At 33.7% G+C, this 22568-nt stretch overlaps 1 protein-coding gene across 2 annotated transcripts in view; it reads right to left on the minus strand.

Annotated features, from left to right (window-relative positions):
* Positions 1–9380: 9380 nt before the first annotated feature.
* Positions 9381–22568, minus strand: part of SYT10 (synaptotagmin 10) — a 78408-nt gene continuing 65220 nt past the window's right edge. For both annotated transcript variants that reach the window (XM_074267214.1, XM_074267215.1), the window contains exons 5-7: positions 20357–20528; positions 18851–18980; positions 9381–9680 (exon numbers count right to left, since the gene is read on the minus strand). In XM_074267214.1, coding sequence (XP_074123315.1) covers positions 9606–9680; positions 18851–18980; positions 20357–20528 — 377 coding nt within the window. In that variant the 3' untranslated portion in view covers positions 9381–9605. The remainder of the gene's footprint in view (positions 9681–18850; positions 18981–20356; positions 20529–22568) is intronic.

The raw sequence follows: 22568 nt of genomic DNA on the forward strand, positions 1-22568 counted from the left end.
GGGCTTGTATAATATTTTTGGAGAAAAAATGGGAATTATTATTATTAGTGTTATTAATATGCACAGCACTTATGTTATCCATATATGTCCCAAGTTGTAACCAAGGAGGAAAAGGAAAATATGTTCAACACATTTCTCTATACTCTCTTCACACCTAGGGTGGATAAAATAAGCAACACTGCAAGTTCATATTTGTTTGAATGTTCTTGAGCTTGACAAGATCACTTATTTGTTGCGACAGAGTCTTTCTCTGTCCCCATGTAGGGATCTCCATCTTCTTTATTGCCCAACTCAATCTTCTTCATTTTCCTTGAAGTTTTATATTCTGAAGTTGGATGGTCCGTCATGGTACATGCTCTGACATTTTTCTCAGATACTTATACTGGTTGTGTATATGATTCTGGAAAAACACAAGCAAACCCTCTTCCCCATGTTAATAATGGATGAGCAGCTTCCCATTTTTCTGTTAATGGCTCTTTCCACATTACCTGGGTTGATGGCCTTTTTTCTTCAGTAAAGTATTTTTTTGCTAGAATATGCCCATCTTTATCCATTGTCAAAAAGTTTAAAGTATACAATGTTTTTGATAGTTTTCTTTATGGGCTAGTGGTATATATTCCCCTTTTTGTTTATCTAATGTGATTTTTATGGCCTTATTATGATACTTACAAGAACTTGACCAATGGGGTTACATGGAATTCTGGTACTTAATTGTATATGATAAGAAGAAAAGAATTCATTAAAGGCTTTATTAGCATAAGAAGGGGCATTGTCTTTTTTTTCTGTTTAGAAATACCCAAAAGGGCAAATGCCAAAAAGAGAAGATTAATAACATGTTTGACAGTTTCACCTGTCAAAAGTATGGGAAGTGAAGCAAAAGTAAAGGAAGAGTAAGCATCTACTGTGACATGAACAAAAGACAATTTTCCAAAAGAGGATATATGAATAAAGTCCATCTGCCAAGTAAGATCACTGAGAATACCTCAAGGATTAATTCCACATTAATAAGATAATTCTTTATTATCTTTGGGAATATCCACTGATATTTTTTCATAAAAGGTGAGTAATTTTATAGAAGGTCTGTGATTATCTATTTTTCCACTGTAAGTAGAAATAAAAACTTGCTACTCTTCATTCTGAGACATTAAGGATGCTACTTGAGATTTTATATATGATTGATGTATGATTATTAACAAGGAAGATGTGTTGAGCTGGGGAAGCTGTTTGTTTAATTTATTCATTAGACATGCTACCATTATGGTATTTGACATAAGAATGACAGGAAATGGTGGGGGAGATGAATCCGTTCAAATATTCCTTGTGACTGCAGTAAGAGACACAAGAGTAGCAAATATTGCCCCTTGTACATTTTCATTAGGAAGTATTCTTGTTAATTGACTCTCATATAATTTTTTCTCTACAAAGTCTAGTTCATGGTTGGCCTCTGGAGATAGAGTTCTAAGAGAGTTTAAAGAAGAATCTTCTTATAAAGTGGAGAAAAATGGGAAAGTTGATGTTTGGGTATTTGTAACATGGGTCAAAAGCAATATTAATATCCCCTAACAATCTCTGAAAATCATTTAGAATTTGTTACAAATATTTTCTTATCTCAAGTATCTGGAGTCAGATTTTTGAGAGTCCACCAGCCAGCCAAGATATGAAAAAAGGGGCTTGCTCTAAATCATGTACTAAGAAATTGAGGGTTTTTTTTTTACATCTTTGCTACTACATAAATATCATCCATATGGTGAAATCATTTTTTAATCTCGATATTTCAGCCTCACTGACAAAAAAGCACAACTAATGAAATTTCGGTACGTTGTAGGACTATTTTTCATACTTTGAGTTAACACTTTCCACTGAAATTTTTGTGCAGGTGCCTCCATATTTATACTAGGGAGAGTAAAGGAAAATCTAGGATTTTCCTTCTTTTGAAGAGGAATATTAAAATAACCATCTTTTAAATCAATAACTATCAGAGGCCATTCAGTGGGCACCATGGTAGGGGAAGGAAGATCAAGCTGAAGGGGGACCCATAATGAACCATGGTATCATTGTGTCATATAACATTCCTGATTTCTCTGATTTTTTTCTTTATTACAAATACTGGGGAATTCGAAGGGCTAGAAGAAATTTCAGTAGTCCTAATTTGAGCTGCTCCAAGATTAGTTGATACTGAGCATTCAGCTTTTCCTTTGATAGAGACCAATGTTCTACCCTCACCAAAGTGTCTGACAGCCACTGGATAGGATCTGCTGTGCAGCAGGGAGAAAGTACAGTGGCCTCTAACTGAGATCAGAAAATGACAAGGATTGTTCATAATTACCTTTAAAAGCATGCAATACATGACTAGAAGTTTAGATTTGTATAGTTTCATCTGTTCAAGAATGTCTCTGTCCCACAGATTTATAGGAATTTTTTCTAGAACATAAGGTTGAAAATAGCTATTATTTCCTTCAGGATCTTCCCATTTAAATATTTCCGTACTTTGGGTAATGCTACCGAGGCTGTACTGGCTAGCAGAGCAGCACCCTATTGTAGTGGCTAGGGTCTTGACCAATTTGATAATTCAATAATTGACCTGCATGTACCTGTATCAATCCCTCAAAGATTTTTCCTTGAATTTTAAATGTATTTTTGGATGGGGGCTAGTAATAAGCTGTGCCCATAAAGTGTTACTCCAGAACAATCAAACCCTGATGATCCTTGAGGGGTTCAAATCTTAATTCTTCCTAGTGCAACATAAGGTATTATCATTTGAGTAATGCGAGAGTTACGGAGAATTTCTACTATTTTATTGGCCCAACCCATGACTGATATTTCTCCTGTATAATTTTTGTCAGTTACGCCAGGGGGAACATGAAAACCTCTCATCAATTTCCTTTTCTACCTATAATCAAGCCCACAGACCCTGAGGGTAAAGAGCCATAAGTACCTGTAGTTAATTTTTGGATTCCCATTTCCAGGATAAGAAGATATGTGTCTGTACTAAGGAGATCTAATCCTGCATTCTCTGATATTCTAAAAAGGTCTTGTACCCTTAAAAAGGTTTTGGAGTTGCCGCCTACAAGTGGGGGGGCCAGAGGGACACTGCTGCCCTTTTATTTGCTTGGGTCAGGGTGGAGAGGATAGGGAGACTGGAGTGAACCCTTTTCCCACAAATCCTCTGAGCCTGCTTGTGAGTCTGCACTGCATCTTGGTGCCTTGTCAGACTGAGCTGAAGTGCCACAGAATTGGTAGGGGAGACAGCATGGCACTAGCAGGGGACACCCTTAACCCACCCCCCTAGAGGGAGAAACAAGAGCGGGGCCCCCAGGCTCCCCACCCCCACTCCATGATCCTGTGAGCATTTCAGAAGTTATAGGTACTTGCCCTTCCTGATTTCTTCATGCTTGATGATTATAGAAATAATTTTCCATAACAGATAATCCCCCCAATGCCATTTTTGCCACCAATCAAACAGGCAGAAACACTGGCTGCTAAAGTCTCAACTAGGGCTATAAGTACTTCACATTGGTGTACTGGTGGTCCCTGATTCCCCTATGTCTCAGTTGCAGGGAGCATCTGCATTAATTCTAAAGGAACATCACACTTTCTTACAACTCTTAACACTGCTTTCTGTCCGTCTGATTTTTCTGGTGGATCATATATAAAGGGAACTGAGGATAAATTAAATCATTAAAGATGCTTTCTAGTGCTTCTGTCTTAGAAGTGGGTAAACTTATTCTGTTCAGTATTCCCAGAATCATTACCATGGTTTATTTCAGGATCTGTCCCCATTTCTACATCCTCCTCAGTTTACCATCCGCACCACAAACTCTGAGGTTAAGTAAATTTTTATAATATTCCATAGAGAAAAAGGACCTACAGGAAACTTCTTTTAACCTCTCATTCATCTGTTTTCCTATTTCCCCATTTTTCTAAATCTAGGGATTCTTCTTCCAGGAACCAAGGGTAACAATCCTCAAGCTGTCTTTGAGTTGTATAACATCCTCTCTCTCTAATTATCCTTTTCAGTACTTGCATATATTGTCTCTATCTTTAAATTGAATCTCTCCTATTTTAAAAATTATTTCCCCCATAAATCGTGGGATAATACACTTGATTTCAAGCTTTTGGGCTTGAGAACAATTCATAGCACTCTTTGAGAGTTCCTCTGTGGACATTTTGTTCCCTTCTGAATTAGTGTTTTGGTCTTCCCTGTCACCATAATTGCTTTCTAGGATCAAGGTTCTTTTCTGTTTCTTCCTAATTTTTTTAAAAATTTTTTAATGCTATTTCCTCTTTTTTAAAATTATTTTTTATTTTTATGGCCAAGTTCTGCTCTTGATGTAAAGGGTGCACTCTACCAAGCTTCTTGTGTAGTTCTGAGCCTTGGCTTTGAGCACAAGGGTCCCTAATGTTTGCAGGGAGCAACTTTATCTACTTTTTACAGGAAAACAGCCTAGTTTCTCAAAATTTGCCTTTAGAACTGCAACAGTCTCAGTTGTTGACTGAGATTAAGACCCTCTCACTGGTTTTCCCAACTCTGTCTGAACTGGGTTCAGCATCTTTTTCACCCTAGTGAGACTGACCTTTCTTGAAGTTTTTCAAATCTATCAAATTTGAAAAGTAGTTTCATTCCATCAGACTCTGTTCAGAGGCTTGGTTTCATGTAGTTTTCCAGGGAAACTGGGAAAGCAGAAGTTTCCTGGCTTTACTTTGCCATCTTGATTCCACCTCCTTGGATTTTAATTTGGTAAGAGGAAAGCTTTCTAGCAATTAGAACTGTTCTGAAGCACAATGAGCTGTTTGAGCCAACAAAGTTTTTTATGACTCAGGGGTCTGCAAGCAACACTGATTGATCATTATTAGAGGTCATTTTTGCTCGGATGCAGTTTGCATTAGATAATATACAAAATTCTTTTTTATGCCAATTATTTATGATTGTAAAATTCTAAAAGATTACTTTTAAGTAAGTTGTGAATTAATAGCTATCTGAGGTATGTATAGCTTAGATTTTGAAATTGCTAGAGTGGTTTTTAAAAATTTTTTATCCAAGTTGTATAGCTAAGATTTTAAATAGTTAACAATGGGCTAGGCAAAGGGAAATTTCGTTTATATTAAACTTAGATGTATCTTGAGGTTCAATAAAGAAAAATATGACATAGGGTAAAAATTATAATATATGATAGTTAGCAACTACTTACTTTTTTTACATTAAAAAAAAAAAATGAAGCAGATCATCCCTTACATCAACAATTGTTGAGTAGGATTAGGCCTTTACCTTGAAAGTTATATAAACTATTTTATGTAAACCTTTTTAGGGAAGGATTTGAGGAGATATTATCCAAATAATTATTATGGAAACCTATTCTCAAATAAATGAATAGGTTCTCCCCCTTAAAAAGCAGTAAGTAGTAATGGTGAAATTGTATTTAATTTTTTTCAGATGTATAGTTCTGAAGTAAGATGGAATAAAATGCAATATTTAAATGATAATTTGACAATAAACATAGGGTGAAAAGTCATTGAATATGAAACAAAGTAGCTGAAATGAGTATTTTCTTCTGCACCTTGAATTCAGAAGTGATCTGTACCTAGGAACAATATACTTTCGATTACTTTATAAGAATGTAAAATTCTTAACTTACTTATCGGTAATTTCTCTTACACATGTTCAAATGTAATTTAATATTACTATATGATATAATGTGATTATCTCTATACATACAAGTATCAGCTATTAATCAGGCTCATATGTCAAAAATTAAATCTCCAAAGAAAAACATTTCAGGAAACCTATAAAATAAAAGACATTAGATACATGTTATTAAAGTTTACTGAATAAAGCATTCAATGACTGTACTAACAAAGTACTTTCATCAGTCTTTATTACTGTTCTTTTGATAATTAAAAAAGAACAAGAATTAAACACTTTGTATCCCTTTCTTTTTCTGACTTAATTTACTTATTCCTCCCCCTCCACCTCTTTTCCCTTGATTATCTGTTAGTGACTCAGAAGCTTAACAATGAGCAACAACATCCTTTCATATTAATCATATACCTTCTTCCTTCTTAAATCTTCTCTTGGATTCGATAAATAAATCCATCTCTGAAATTAGGTATATGTAATCAATATAGCTATAACATTTATAATGTATCTGTGCTATTGTTTACATCCTGCATCCATTTTATCTAGTTAAAGAAAATCTTGACTTCAAATCTTATTTTAAATCTCTGCAATCTAATTTTTATGTCAAGTAGACAAAGTAATTATAGAAAGAGAATGCATGAATGTGTGTGCATATATATGCATACAGAGAAACCTATATAGTTAAGGTGGTGATATTATATCATGGCACCATTTTGTTTATGAATTAAAATAGTATTTGCCTGGCCATACCAGACACACTTGACAATGAGGTTTTTTTTTTCCTCAGTATCTTCCAAAATATGAGTTATTCTCAAAATATTGTTAATTTTTTTCTTTCCATCTTTCTCTTCTCTATCTTAGATCAAACTCATTCTAGAAAGAATTAATCTATATACACTGACTAGCCTAGAGTTGTTGTTGTTTTAATACCAGGCAAAGGAACAGAAATAATTTTTCTATTGTCTCCTGATTGCCTGCTAAAGACAAAAATTGGTCACACCAACAATTATTCTTTACATTTCATGCAGTATCCAACAATATAGTGCCTTATACAAAACATGTACTTCATAAATCTATGTTGAATTGAATATACTTTCTACATGTCAGAGTAACTGAATAAGAATAGAAATAGTGAAACAGAAAAAGTATGTGGGGGAAGCAGAAAGGATAAAATTCTAGGAATAAGATTTTTTTCCTTACAAATGTAAACTTGATGGAAATGCCAATAATAGTATCATTCTAAAAATGTCCATTTATTTGTTTTTAGGCTATGAATAGCAGATATGTCTGAAAAAAACATTTCCATAAAGACATTTGAATTTGGTATATTCTAATAGCAAAATTTTGGTTTTCTAATTTAACACATCCAAAATGGTTCCTAAATGTAAACGTTAGACTATGTGATTATACAAACTATTGTTTAAAGTTAATAAATTAGCCAAGTATTTTAAATTTTTAAAAAATTGAATCAGAAAACTGAAGTGGAATATTTACACAAAATGGCTATTTAGGATAGTACAACAATTTAAGGTTAAATTATCAAGTCTCTTTTTTACACACCTTTCTATAATCCCTCTTTCCAGGATAGTTGTAATCTAAATGAACTGGCCAGGGAATGCATTAAGGCAATTTCAAGAGGTGTTAGGTTCTTACTAAGTGCTAAGTTGGTACTTAACAATTCTCTAGCTCAAAGTTCACAACTTTAGTTCAAACAAGCAAGTTCATTGGTTGAAGTATTTTTCCCACAAGCCCCTGAGTTATCCCATGCCCATTCTCTGGGAGGATAAAAGGAGAAGTTAGAGTCTAGAGAGTCAGTTCTAGATTGGGGCAAAGAGAAGACGTCCCATGGATTCACAAGTCCAGCAATCCTGTACTTTTGGAGAGGAAGAAGAGTCTACTCTAGGTCAGAGTTGGGATGGCTCTCTACAGGAAAAAGAGTCTGGCCGGGAGATGGAAGTGAGGCAGCAGATCTCCTCCCAGAGAGTGATCAGCAGTTTCTGGAGACAACAGAACATTACATTGTGGCCCCACGTTGGGCACCAGACTCTTCTTCCTGTAGAGAACCGTCCCAACTCTGACCTAGGGTAGACTCTTCTTCCTCTCCAAAAATACGGGATTGCTGGACTTGTGAATCCACGGGAAGTCTTCTCTTTGACCCAATCCAGAACTGACTCTCCAGACTCTTAACTTCTCTTATCCTCCCAGAGAATGGGCGTGGGATAACTCAGGGGCTTGTGGGAAAAATACTTCAACCAATGAACTTGCTTGTTTGAACTAAAGGTGTGAACTTTGAGCTAGAGAATTGTTAAGTACCAACTTAGCACTTAGTAAGAACCTAACAAAGAGGTGCTTTTCTGTGTGTGTTAGTATTTAAAAATGAATTGCTTTCTAAAATTCATATTTTATCAATATTATAAGTAAGACTCCGTTCTTCTGGCTTACATTAGTTAGTTGAATCAGGTTTTTTTCCCCCCTTATGTATTGTCTGTATTTGTTTCTTTTTCCAATCAACTATAGTAATGAAAATACAGTTTTGTGATGATAATAAAATATCATGCTCATATTGTACATCTGAAAAACAAGGTAAAAGCTCCATCAGTTACCTCACATTAGAACCTAGATATCAAATAAACATTGCATGTCACTAATAGCCAAATTCATGTTCTTCATGTAGGCAAAACAACCACCATGAAAGGACTATAGATCTGGGGCCTGTATAGTTATTCTTTTTTAAATTATTATTCTTTTCTTTTCTTCCTTTTTCTTTTTCTTTTCTTTCTTTCTTTCTTTTTTTTTTTTTTTACTGATTTTACTGATTTTTTACTGATTTTGCATTGTTCATGATCCATTTCTATAATATAGTAAAAAAAAAAAGAAAATACATAATTCCATTGTTTATTTCCTTATTGGTATTAAAAGCAATCATTATTGTTTATACACTCATAGAAAAGAAAGAATACAGATAGCATTTGTGTATGTGTAAATGTATATAGTCATATTACAAAAAAATTCACATAAAATTCAATGAGAACTTTGCAGAGCAATTTTAAAAGGCAAACAGACTGATTTCATTCCTCTCCAACAATATTAATCCTTGTTCAAAAATAGTTAATTGAATGAAAGAGGATAATACAAATCAATGCTAGCTAAATGGGCTAATTTGGTTAAAGAAAACTCCATTTTCTGTCTACTAATTAGGTCTTAAAGTTATCATGAAGACAGTTTTTTAAATCGTTAAATATAATTTTGAAGTTTAAAAAATTTCTATTTTATCAACAACACAATCTCTGCAAGAGATCAAAAACTTCTATAGAATAGATGAAATGTCTAGTATAACGCCAGAAAAAATAACATCAAGAATACTGTTAAGGAAAATGATCATTGTCATGAGAATTTTACAATAAACTTCAAACTTCCATTATTTATTAATGTAAAGAGTACAAAATGAAAACATAGGACTTCAGAGGTAGAAAGAACAATGGTAAAAAAAAAATTCAACTTAAGGACAAAGAAATCTACTCTTATAAAGTTTAAATGACTTTCCTATGTTCACTCAGTTGAAACTGTCCATATAATTACAGCATCTAAAACTATAGTCATACAACTATTATGCTACCTTTAACAATAACTGTATGGTTATGTATTTTACTGAAAAAGGAATTTATTATTTGCATCTGATGTAAATACTTATATAAAGAAGTACAAATTCTAGAAATACTACTTAGACTAATAGTGTATGGTCCTTTAACAATAATAATAACAACATAATAATAGGAATAATAAAGAAGAAATGTTTCTTCTCTTTCTGAAATATTAAATTATTATGATCAGTAAGACAAAGGCAAAATATAAAGAGAAACAACATTAACCCAATAGAATACTATGCATATTATTCAGATGAGGAAGCCAAACCATCTCTTTTTGTAGATATGATGATCCCGGTTGCTATGTTAACTTTATTCTGAAGATACTAAGGTGTGGAGGGTAGTTTTTTGGGAGATGAACAGGATCCTTGACTATCAAAACTAGTAGCCCGTCCAGGTAACTGAAAGACAGAAAATTCAAATCGCACAAAATTGAGAAATATAGATAGAGTTTGCTACTGCTTAATACTGGTTTTTCACTTCAAATGTGATATATATATATAGTACAAATATAAACAATATGGCCCTCTATGAACTTATAATTTGAAGCAGCATTAAGTACACATACACATCACATAATAAAGCACATACAAATATAAGGATATATATATGTGTGTGTGTGTGTGTATAAATATATATATATATATATATATATATATATATTTCCTTTAGGAATTTGTGTGCTAAGTCTTTTAAAGGAGATAGATTAATTATTGATAATATTGATTGTTTATGGTTCTTCCCTGCATAAAATTACTTTCTTTTTAAATTTTTTGAATGTTTTAGCTTTGACTGACTGATATGATGGCAATTACTGAATTTTGGATTAACTTAATGAACAGTTAAAATTTTCCAACCAATTGGTTTTATTTTCTGTATGTCTTTGTTTTTCTTTCTTTTTTTTTTTTTAATTCATTTTTCCAAATTATCCCCTCCCTCCCTCCACTCCCTCCCCCCGATGACAGGTAATCCCATACATTTTACATGTGTTACAATATAACCTAGATACAATATATGTGTGTAAATACCATTTTCTTGCTGCACATTAAGTATTAGCTTCCGAAGGTATAAGTAACCTGGGTAGATAGACAGTAGTGCTAACAATTTACATTCACTTCCCAGTGTTCCTTCTCTGGGTGTAGTTATTTCTGTCCATCATTGATCAACTGGAAGTGAGTTGGATCTTCTTTATGTTGAAGATTTCCACTTCCATCAGAATACATCCTCATACAGTATCATTGTTGAAGTGTATAGTGATCTTCTGGTTCTGCTCATTTCACTCAGCATCAGTTGATGTAAGTCTCTCCAGGCCTCTCTGTATTCTTCCTGCTGGTCATTTCTTACAGAGCAATAATATTCCATAACCTTCATATACCACAATTTACCCAACCATTCTCCAATTGATGGATATCCATTCAACTTCCAGTTTCTAGCTACAACAAAAAGAGCTGCCACAAACATTTTGGCACATACAGGTCCCTTTCCGCTCTTTAGTATTTCTTTGGGATATAATCCCAATAACAGCAATGCTGGGTCAAAGGGTATGCACAGTTTGATAACTTTTGGGGCATAGTTCCAAATTGCTCTCCAGAATGGTTGGATCTGTTCACGGTTCCACCAACAATGTATCAGTGTCCCAGTTTTCCCACATCCCCTCCAACATTCATCATTATTTGTTCCTGTCATCTTAGCCAATCTGACAGGTGTGTAGTGGTATCTCAGAGTTGTCTTAATTTGCATTTCTCTGATCAGTAGTGATTTGGAACACTCTTTCATATGAGTGGAAATAATTTCAATTTCATCATCTGAGAATTGTCTGTTCATATCCTTTGACCATTTATCAATTGGAGAATGGTTTGGTTTCCTATAAATCAGGGTCTGTTCTCTATATATTTTGGAAATGAGACCATGTCTTTGTTTTTCAAAATGTATTTCTTGTAAGCAACAGATTGTAGGATTTTGTTTTCTTATCCAATCTGGCACTTTTTTTTGTTTTATTGAATTTTTGATTCCAATGACATTAAAAGTTATGAATTGGATTTTGTTTTCCTCCATCTGTCAATAAAATTGTTTTTTCAAGTTATAAGGTTTTTTTTCTTGTGATTTAAACACTGTATTATGTCCTGTTAGTTGGTGTCCTTTAACCTTTTTTAAAAATTAGAGCTGTTTTCTCTGGCTCTCTTCCCTTTACCCTACTCTCACTTCTTATTTGTTATCCCTATTCCTTTATGAGAGCATATATTGCTGAAATATGTTGCTACAATTCTAAAGTGGTTGCATTTAGGGCTAAGACAGAACTGAATACTTTCTGGAGTGCTTTTTAAAAGTAATTGATGGGGAGGGTTGTGGAAACATGTCAGAGTAGGTCAGAAAATTCCAAGGTCTCCAGATTTCCTCCACAAACAAAACAAAATTGTATCTGAGGGTGATTGTAGACTGGTGAAAAACAAATAAGACTGGCATGGAACAAAAATCCTCTGGGGACAACCGGAGAAGACTGGAAGAAAGATCTCAGGACTAAGGTTTTAGTGTAAAAACTTCCAGTCAAGTTCTGCTAAAGCATCAGTGGAGACCCTTGGGGCTATCTGGGTTTAGAGGTAGCTTTAAAATACTGTGGGGAGTTGGGGAAGTGTCTAAATCCAGGGACATTGAGGGAAGCTTTCTTGTGGATAAAAAAAAAAAAAAAAAAAAGACAAGCACAACTGAACTGCTAATACTGGCACCTGTTGAGGGCAGGGAAGCTGGTGGCTGGAGGCATAGGAAGGCAGAGTTCTTGGTTTGGGGATTTGGCCAGAGGGGAGAACTGAAGGAAGATCTGAAGCCAGAGGCATTATCTCCTTCACCTCAGGATTCGAGTTAATTACATGAACAAGCTCTTATTAAAAAAAAGAAAAAAAAAGTAGGCAAAGAAGAAAGAACCCAATAATAGAAAATTACTATGGGAAGAGGAAAGGTAAAGATATATATTCAGATGAGGATACTGAAGTAACAAAAAGAAATCTTCTACCCAAAGTTCAATGTTAAATAACTATCTGACCAAAAAGAATTAATAGAAGAACTCAAAAAAGACTTTAGAAATAAAATGAGACCAGAGGAACACTAAAAATAATAACAATAATTAAAGAACAATCCAAGAAAAAAAAAGATTATGGAAAGAAAGTCAACCAACTAGAGGAGATCCAGAGTCTAAAAGAAGAAAATGATTCTTTGAAAATTAGAATTGGGCAAGCTGGAGTCAGTGAAGTTATTAGAGATCAAGAAATAATAAAACAAAATATAAAAAAATGAAAATATAGAATAGAATGTGAGATGTCTCATAAGAAAAAAAGGAGGGTAGAAATCATTGATCTCAGACAAAGTCAAACTTAAGAAAGATTCAATCAATAGATAAATCTACATTATGTCAGTCATATTAATATTGTTTTACATATATATGTGAGTGTATTTGTATATATGTATGCATGTATGTGTGTGAATGTAAGTATATATGCATGTGTATCTACATGTGTGTGTATATATACACACACACATATATACATACACACATATCCACACTAGATCAAGCTTCTAAACAGATTTTGGAGTGATAGCACCACAAATATTCAGAGTGTAATAATTTTCCGGTTTAAGACATCTTAGAAGAACTTCAGGAAAGGTCAATTTCAATTGGGCAGAAGGAAACATGGCCTAGCACAGGCATGGTGTGAGGCTCAATTGAGGGAATCTATCAGGAGGCTCTAACTCAAAATTCAGCATTGGCTACTTTGTTATGGTTCAGAAGGCCAGTGGATCAGCAGACCAGCTGTAAGACTTCCAATAGAAGTGCAGAAGGAAAATTGTGAGTATCCTCACCTATGAACCCCAACACAACAGGTGAGCTTTGGCACACAATGTAGAAGGAAAGCCTGCAGCACAATCAGCTCCAGTGCAGTTAGTGAGAAGTTCCTGTCTCCCTGCAGAGGAAGCTCAGGACCATCTTCTCTGAGTCCTAGGAGCAGACCTCAACCTTTAAAACTGAGCAAAAAAAAGGAAAAAAAGCTCTGACTACAGGAAAGATCAGAAGACAAACCCAGAATAGGACTGCAAAATCAAAATGCCTTCAGATGAAGCCTCAACGGAGGATATGAGTGGTCTCCAGTTCAAAAGGCTTTCTTGAAAGAATTTAAAAAGCATTTTAGAGGAGTGAAGAAAAATGGAGAAAAGAAATGAGAACATTACAGGAGAGTTATGAAAATTTTGGGAAAAAAGCCAACAACTTGACTAAAGAAAACAAAAAAACAAATTTGGTGAAAGAAGAAATTATACTGAAAGAAACAACTTCTTTTAAAAAATTGGGCAAAATGGAAAAAGAAAACAACTATAAAAATAGAATTCGTGAAATGGGAAAAAAGATCCATCGAACAAAAAAACTCCTTTAAAAGTACAAGTGACCAAATGCAAAGAAAATAAAAAAGTTAATTGAAGAAAATAATTCACTAAAAATTAGAACTTGACAAATGGAACTGAATGACTTAATGAGACATCAAGAATAAGTCAAACAAAATTTTAAAAATGAAAATATAGAAAAAATATAAAATACCTCATTGGAAAAACAAATGACCTGGAAAATAGATACTGGAGTCACAATCTAAGGATTATTGGACTACCTGAAAGCCACAATGTAAAAAAGAGCTTAGATAACATTGTTTAAGAAATCATCAAGGAAAACTGTTCTGATACCCTAGAACCAGAGAGCAAAATTGATCCATTGATCACATCCTGAAATATATACCTCAAAATGAAAATGCCAAGGAATACTGTAGCTAAATCCCAGAATTAGCAGATCAAGGAGAAAATAGTACAAGAAGACAGAAAGAAACAATTCAAATATTGAGGATCCAAATCAGAATTATCCAAAACATAGCAACTTCTACATTAAAGGATTTGAGGGCTTGAAATATATTTCAGAGGGCAAAAAATCTTGAACTATAACCAAGAATCAACTACCCAGAAAAATGAAGCATTATCTTTCAGGGGACAAGATGGATATTCAATGAAATAGGGGATTTTCAATCATTTCTGATAAAAAGACTAGAGCTAAACAGATAATTTGAACTCCAAGTATAACTCAAGAGAAGCATTAAAAAATAGAAGGAAAAAGTTATGTTTTTAAAGGCTAAAATGTTTACATCCCTATATGGAAAAACAGTATCTTTTTCAGGGCAGTTATGTTGACTTTAATGTAATGATATAAAAAGGAAATTAGGGGGGCAGCTTGATGGCATAGTGGATAGAGCACCAACCCTGAAGTCAGGAGGACCTGAGTTCAAATCCGGCCTCAGACACTTTACACTTCCTAGCTGTGTGACCCTGGGCAAGTCACTTAACCCCAATTGCCTCAGCAAAAAAAAGGAAATTAGGGATGAAAAGGAATTGTTCTCAGAGAAGAGGAATGGGGAAGTAATATGGGGTGAGTTACATTACAAGAAGAAGCACAAAAGACCTATTACAGTCAAAGGAAAGAAGGGAGAGGGATGAGTATTTTCTGAACCTTAATCTCATAGGTTATGGTTCAAAGAGGGAATAACAAACATACTTAGTTTGATGTAGAAATTTGTCTCATATTATAAGGTAATAGGAGAGAAAAAGGGAAAACAATGGAGGAGGCTTAACAGGAGAGAATGCAGAAGTAGAAAGTGAAAAGGATAAATAAGAGAAGTAAGACTGAAAAAAGGGAAAGCAGATTGAGGGAAGGGGTGGTCAGAAAGGAAACACTGGTGGGAAGGGAAAGGATAAAAGGAGAGAGAAAAGTATAATTGGGAAAAATAAGATGGTAGGAAATACAGTTAGTAATCTTAACTATGAATGTGAATGGGATGAACTCTCCCATAAAATAGAAGCAGACAGCAGAATGAATTAAAAGCCAGAATCATACAATATGTTATTTACAAGAAGCACATTTAGAGTATATATATATATATATATAAAGAGAGAGAGACAGAGACAGAGACAGAGAGACAGAGAGAGACAGAGACAGAGACAGAGACAGAGACAGAGAGACAGAGAGAGTGTAAAGGTAAAAGGCTGGAACAGAATATATTATGTTTCAGCTGAAGTAAAAAAAAAAAAGCAGGATTTGTGATCTTAATCTTAGATCAAGCAAAAGCAAAAATAGATTTAATTAAAAGAAAAAAGGAAGGAAACAATGTTTTGCTAAAAAGTACCATAGAAAATGAAGTAATATCAACATTAACTATATACACACCAAGTCATGTGGCATCCAAATTCCTAGAGAAGAAATTAAGTGAATTACAAGAAGAAAGAGATAGCAAAATTATACTAATGGAAATCTCAACTTCTTTCTCTCAGAATTAGGTAAATCTAATCATAAAATAAATAAGAAAGTTAAAGAGGTGAATATAATTTTAGAAAATTTAGATTTGATAGATTTGGGGAGAAAATTAAATAGGGATAGAACAAATATTCTTTTTTTCTCAGTGCTACATGGCACCAAAACAAAACTGACCATGTATTAGGGTATTAAAAATCAAGAATTTCAAGGGAATTAATGGAAAAAATGAAAATAAAGATGTTCTAGTTGTACTGGACTTAAAACTATATTACAAAGCAATGGTCATCACAACCATTTGCTACTGGCTAAGAAATTGGTTAGTTGATCAGTAGAATAGTACAGGTTCACAAAACATAATAGTCAATGACTATAGCAATCTAGTGTTTGATAAACGCAAAGACTCCAACTTCTGGCATGAAAAGTAACAAAATTTGCTGGGAAAACTGGAAAATAGTATGGCAGAAACTAGGCATTGACTAACATCTAACACCTCAAAACACAATAAGGTTGAAATGGGTTAATTATTTACTCACATATAAGCACATTAGAAGAACAAGTGAAAGTCTACCTCTCAGATCTCTGAAGAAGGGAGAAATTTGTGTCCAAAGAAGAACTACAGAACACTATGAAATGCAAAATGTATAATTCTGACTACATTAAACTAAAAAGGTTTTGCACAAACAAAACCAATGCAACTAAAATTATAAGGGAAAGAGAAAGCTGGGGAAAAATTATAGCCAAAATTTTTGATAAAGGCTTCATTTCTAAAATATATGGAAAATTGACTCAAATAAGAATATAAGCAATTCCCTGTTGATAAATGCACAAATGATATGAACAGGTAATTTTCAGATGAAGAAATTAAAGCCATTTCTAATCATATGAAAAAATGCTCTAAAATTACTTTTTAAAAATGTTTATTTTAATACACTTTGTTTTATCAATCATGTTGGGAGAGAAAAATCAGAACAAAAAGGAAAAAAAAAAACATGGGAGAGGGAAAAAAAAGAGAGAAAGGAGTGAACATAGCATGTGTTGGATTCTATCTCCTTAGTTCTTTTTCTGAATGCAGGTGGCATTTTTTGTCCAAAGTCTATTGGGATTGCTTTGGATCTCTGAATCACTGAGAAGAACCAAGTTTTCATAGTTGATCATCAAATATTCTTGTTCTTATATTCCCAGTTCTGCTTGTTTTGCTCAACATCAGTTAAGGTAAATCTTTGCAGGCCTTTCTAAAATCAGCTTGTTCATCATTTTTTATAGATCAATAATATTTCATTACTTTCATATACCATAGGCTTTCTCCAATTCTTGGGCATCTACTCATTTTCCAATTCTTTGCTATCACAAAAAGAACTGCTACAAACAGTTTTGCATATGTGGGTCCTTTTCCCTCATTTATGATTTCCTTGTGATTAGATCCAGTTATGGCTCTGCAGGATCAAAGGATATACACAGTTTTATAGCCCTTTGAGCATGGTTCCAGATTGCTCTCCAGAATGTTTGCATACCACTGTTAAGGACCACGCCTAAGTGTGAAGAGGCAGGTGATTCTCCAAAAGCCCCCACAGCTGTGAATCATAAAGCATTTGAAGGAATTGCAAATCAGCCTTTACTGATGCAGATGTTGTTTGTGAATTGGAAATGAAATAAATCTGAGGGAAGAGGGAAGAGGAGAGAGATCAGAGAATGCAACTTTCTCAGTCTCCTTGTATTGTTATCTTCCTCTCACATGAAGGGATCTATTCTGCTGGTCAGAATTAGATCCCCAATAGCCACTAGCAGGAGGCTCCCATAAAAAATGACACCCAATGTGGGGCCAAGAAACACAAGAAACCAAGAAGAGCAGCATTCAAGAGCTGTTTGTGTGTATAATCAGCTTGTTCATCATTTTTACAGAAGAATAATATTCCTTTACCTTCATGTAACACAACTTGTTTAGCCATTTTCCAACTGATGAGCATCCACTCCTTTTCCAAATCTTTACTACCACATAAAGGGCTGCTACAAATATTTTTGCACATGTGATCCCTTTTCCCTCCTTTATGATCTTTTATGATCTCTTTGGGATATAGACCCAGTAATGGCATTGCTGGGTCAAAGGATATGCACAATTTTATAGCTCTTTGAGTATCCTTCCAGATCACTCTCCAGATTGGTTGAATCATTTCACAACTGCACCAACAATGCATTAGTGTCCCAGTTTTCCCACATTCTCTCCAACATTTACATTATTTTTTCCTGTCATCTTAGCCAATCTGAGAGATGTGAAGTGGTACCTCAGAGTTGTTTTAATTTTCACTTCTCTAATCAATAGTGATTTACAACATTTTTTCATATAACTATAGATGGCTTTAATTTCATCTGAAAATTATCTACTCATAACCTTTGACCATTTATCATTTGGAGAATGACTTGTATTCTTATGAATTTGATACAGTTATTTATATATTTTAGAAATGAGACTTTTATTAGAAACACTGTGTACTTCCATTTTAATCTTGTTTGTATTGGTTTTTTGGGGTGAAAACTTTTTAATTTAATGTAACCAAAGTTGTCCATTTTGCTTTTCATAATGTTCTCTAGTTCTTCTTTGATCATAAATTTCTCCCTTCTCCAAGGATCTGATAAGTAAATTATTCCTTAATCTTCTAATTTGGTTATGGTATCATCCTTTATGCCCAAATCATAGACCCATTTTGACCTTATTTTGGTAATGGATGTGAGATGTAGGTCTATGCTGAGTTTCTGACATATTATATGACATATTTTCCAGTTTTCCTAGCAAGTTTTAGTTTGGTACTGCTACACCATCATCTATTAAATGGAAATAATTATAAGACAAGAGAAACTGAATGATACAAAATTGTAATGACCAAGCTTGGTCTGAAAGAAGGAAAGTAAGAATGTGTTGTCCTAATCTACATAGTCTGGAGCCTATGGGTTTGGAATACCTAATACTATATCAGACTTAAAAAGCAAAGACTTTGTTTTGCTGCACTTCCCCCCCCCCACTCTTTTACTGATTTATTATAAAGAATGCATCTCCATGTATAAAGCAGAAAAATTATACTAGAAAATGCAGGTGATTTTAAAAATTAACAATTTTTAAAATAAAAATTAAAATGATAAAAATATGCATTAACAAATTGTATTCAAATTCATGACATTATTCCCACAAAAATAATTTAACAAAAAGCACTAACAAAACACAGATCAGAACCACAAAGGTAGACTTACTTCTAGCAATGGATGCCAATGAGTTATTGGTTTTCTGTGATAGGCTAGCATTTCATTCCAATGATCTCTTCCAAGACCTTCAGCATCAAGTCCTGTCCTACATACTCCTATTACCTCATTGTGTCCTACCCTAAGAATAATTGAGATTATGCTTTTAATTTTATTTTCAAATATAAATTTCCATACATCAAAAATATGCAAATCATTCATGGAATTAAAATTTTATTTTAGTAGGTGTCATCTGCTGTCATGCAAAATTCCCCAAAATTGCCATTTAAATTCTTATGCTGACCCTCAATATGTCAACATCATGAAAGAGAAAGTTATAACATTGAAAGGATAACTGTAGTTATTTCAAACATATGTGTGTATATATATAATATATATATATACATACATACATACATATATATATATATGTGCATTCATATCTATCTATACACTCATACATAATATAGGTGTTAATTGTTAGGGCCAAAAATTAGCACAAGCAGCAGAGAATTGATCCATACTTTGTCTTATCTCAGCTTTGGAGGCTGCATTGAGTGATCATCTGCAAACAAACATCATGCATCAACAGTCATATTTTAATTTTGACTTTTAGTCTTTTCCAGTTGAAGAATGTACCATCAGGTTGGCAGGTGACTTTGATGCCATGTTTGTTCTCATTGAAGATGTTTAACAACCTGGCTGAACATATCACACTAGAAATCATGAGAGCACACACACAACCTTGTTTCACTCCATTGGGGATTGGGAAAGCTCAAGAGCTGTCTAGAATAAAGCTTTTTGTAGAATAAATCAACCAAATAAAGTTACACAAGGTGAAACCCATTTTATGCAATTTTATTTAACACAATAAAGCCTCACAGTAAACATATATATGTATGTGTTGAGGGGTGGAGAAGAAAAGGAATGCATTATAAATAAGGGGAACAGCATGAACAAAGTTCCAGAGGTACCAGACCTTTTGGGGACAGTAAATTGGACAGTTTTTCTGAATTAGATCGGGGTTTGTGTGAGAAAATAGTGAAAAATATGTTATGTTAGATTATAATGGACCTTGAATACTAAGCCAAAAAGCATGCATTTAATTTGTTAATTAGTGAGCTAGATTTTGATATGCAAAATAGCCTTAAGGTCAGTTTGACAGTTTATAGACTGGATTATTTATGCTACTTACTCTTTGTTTCTTAGAATCATAGAGGAGCAATGGCTAACCTCATTTAAAGATGAAAAAAATAAACTCCAGTGTAAGTGATTTGTCACAACATATAAATACTACTTATATTCTAACATGATACTTTTCCCATTAGCTAACACTGCTTAGAATTACAGCAGTTTTTTAAAAAAATCCTTAAATGTATGCATATATCTGATATTTCACTTAATCTACTGATAATTTGAAACATTATAATAATAGAAAATGAATTTAAAATACAGATAATATAGCTTAAAATCTAATTATGCATTTTGAAAAGACTTTATACAGGAAGAGATACTTACCTATCATAATCCATGACAGCAATCAAGAGACTGACTTGGTCCACATTTTCAGGAGGAATATCAAAAATGATGGCTTCATTATAAACTGGATTTAAAGTATTTTTTTTGGTAGTTGTTTTTCTTTTTTTTAATCTTCGACCCTCACACATTAGTGACACTTTTACATATGGATCTGAAAATTTAAAAAAAAAGTTTTTACAAAGCTGTAAGAATACAGAATTTCAATTAAACTGTAGCTCAAAGATGTAAAAATAAGCTAATATTTGCTATAAGAGAAGAATATTCTTCATGGAACATTTAGAATTTCTATTCTTATAGCTTATGAGAGACATGATGGAGCAATAAAGAATCAGTCTGAATCAGAAAGAATAAGGTGACTCGGGGTTTTCTGTGGCTGTGCCAATGGTATAAAAGCTCTGGAAGATCATAAGCCAGAATTTAGTCATGAGGTAGGTCTATAAATGCAGGTCCAATTTCCTTAAGTGGAAAAAGTTCATCACCAGCACACTTACAAGGTGACACATTCTTCATCATCATCTAAAATGAAGAATGTCTACTAAGGCACAGAGATATATTTCATCTTTCATTGGAGGACAGTAGATACACAAACAGAATCATGAATATAGTGAAGTACCAAAGAAGAATTAAAATTTTGTCAATTTGGAAAAAATGTTTAAAATTATGAAAAAATAAAGCTTGTTATTTTTCTTTATGTCAATGTATCATGAAAGAGCAATGAACTTCTTGGTTTACTATCTACTAGCTACGTGATTTGTAGGACGTCATTTTCACTGAGTTTTGTTTTCCTCATTTACAAATTGGGACAATACTACTTACCTTACATCAGTCACAGGGTTGTAAGGAAAACACTTTGTAAACTTTAAAGCACTATAATAACTATTATTACAGATAGAAAAATATTAAGTACACACTCATCTATCATAGAAAAGGGAACAGAATATCAGACCAAAAGGGTTTTTTGCTAAAGGCTGAAAGAATTGACTTTTCCTTCCTTGATTATTCACATTTATACAGTGCCTTAAGTTTTGATGAAATATTCTTATCACAATAAATAATAGTATGTATTCTTATTCCCATTTGTAGATTTAAAAACGAGGTTGAGAGGTAAAGTGATTTGCTTCTATTTAAACAGAGTTAAAACTAAGATTTAGATCTTGACTCAGTGATATCCAATTCAACACTGCATATAATCAGGGGAATGAATACCTTTGATTAGTTCTGGATAAAGCGTGACCCATGAAGTAGGGCTGGAGTTGAATCCCTTCCAGTGCCATGTGTACTATCTTTGAAATCAGGCTTCTTCTGGTCACATATTTACCCTGTCCTTTTTTTTTGTGCTATACTTAATATGTCAGTGATAAAAGAACTAGCTGTCCAGTAGAAGTAACAATCCTTTGGCCCCAGATAGAAGCAGTGGGAAAGGGATTCATCAAATGGGTTGGGCCACAGAGGCACTAATATCTGCAGACTCAATAGATATTAAAACAGTTGATTCTACCCTCTGATGTTTAACCTTTCATTCCCAGAAAGGTGGGACTTCATGTGGAGATGGGAGGATATTTTCTTTCTTTTCCCAACACTTGTAGTTTTGATGCCTTTAAATCCAGTTGCTTCCTAGATGAACCTAATAGTGATCTTCTGCTTGAATTTTTGGGGAGTGAACCCATAAACTCCTGTATTCCTTAATCAGTGCCAAGCTTACTATGGGATTTACCCCATACAAATACTATAATGACCACCAGTAAGTAGGAGAGTACAACTCCTAGTCTGAATTTCCAGAAGACATAAATCAAATGAGATAATAAATGTAAAGTACCTTGCAAATCTTAAAGCATTATATAATTCTATTATATAATAGAATAGATAATTATAATTATCTATAATAAAATAGAAAAAAATAGAATTATCAAAGAAAATCTTCATTATCAAAGAGGACCAATAATATCATGAGGTGGTCTTGACTCACTACATAAATTGGATTTAAGTGAGACAGAATTGCACATTCTCCTCCAGAGTCATCAAATTTCAGTAACAAGACAAAAAATATCAGGATAGATGACAATACTCCAAGCTCTAAGTGCTTTACGATGCTTGCTTCAGCTGCCTTCATAACCACCCTTCAATGGAAGTCTTCACATGTTTGGGTAGGGACCTCCCAAACTCATTGATGGGTCTGAACACTGTTGGTTGC

The sequence above is a fragment of the Sminthopsis crassicaudata genome, chromosome 5 (genome assembly GCF_048593235.1).
Source record: "Sminthopsis crassicaudata isolate SCR6 chromosome 5, ASM4859323v1, whole genome shotgun sequence".
NCBI classification, from domain to species: domain Eukaryota; kingdom Metazoa; phylum Chordata; class Mammalia; order Dasyuromorphia; family Dasyuridae; genus Sminthopsis; species Sminthopsis crassicaudata.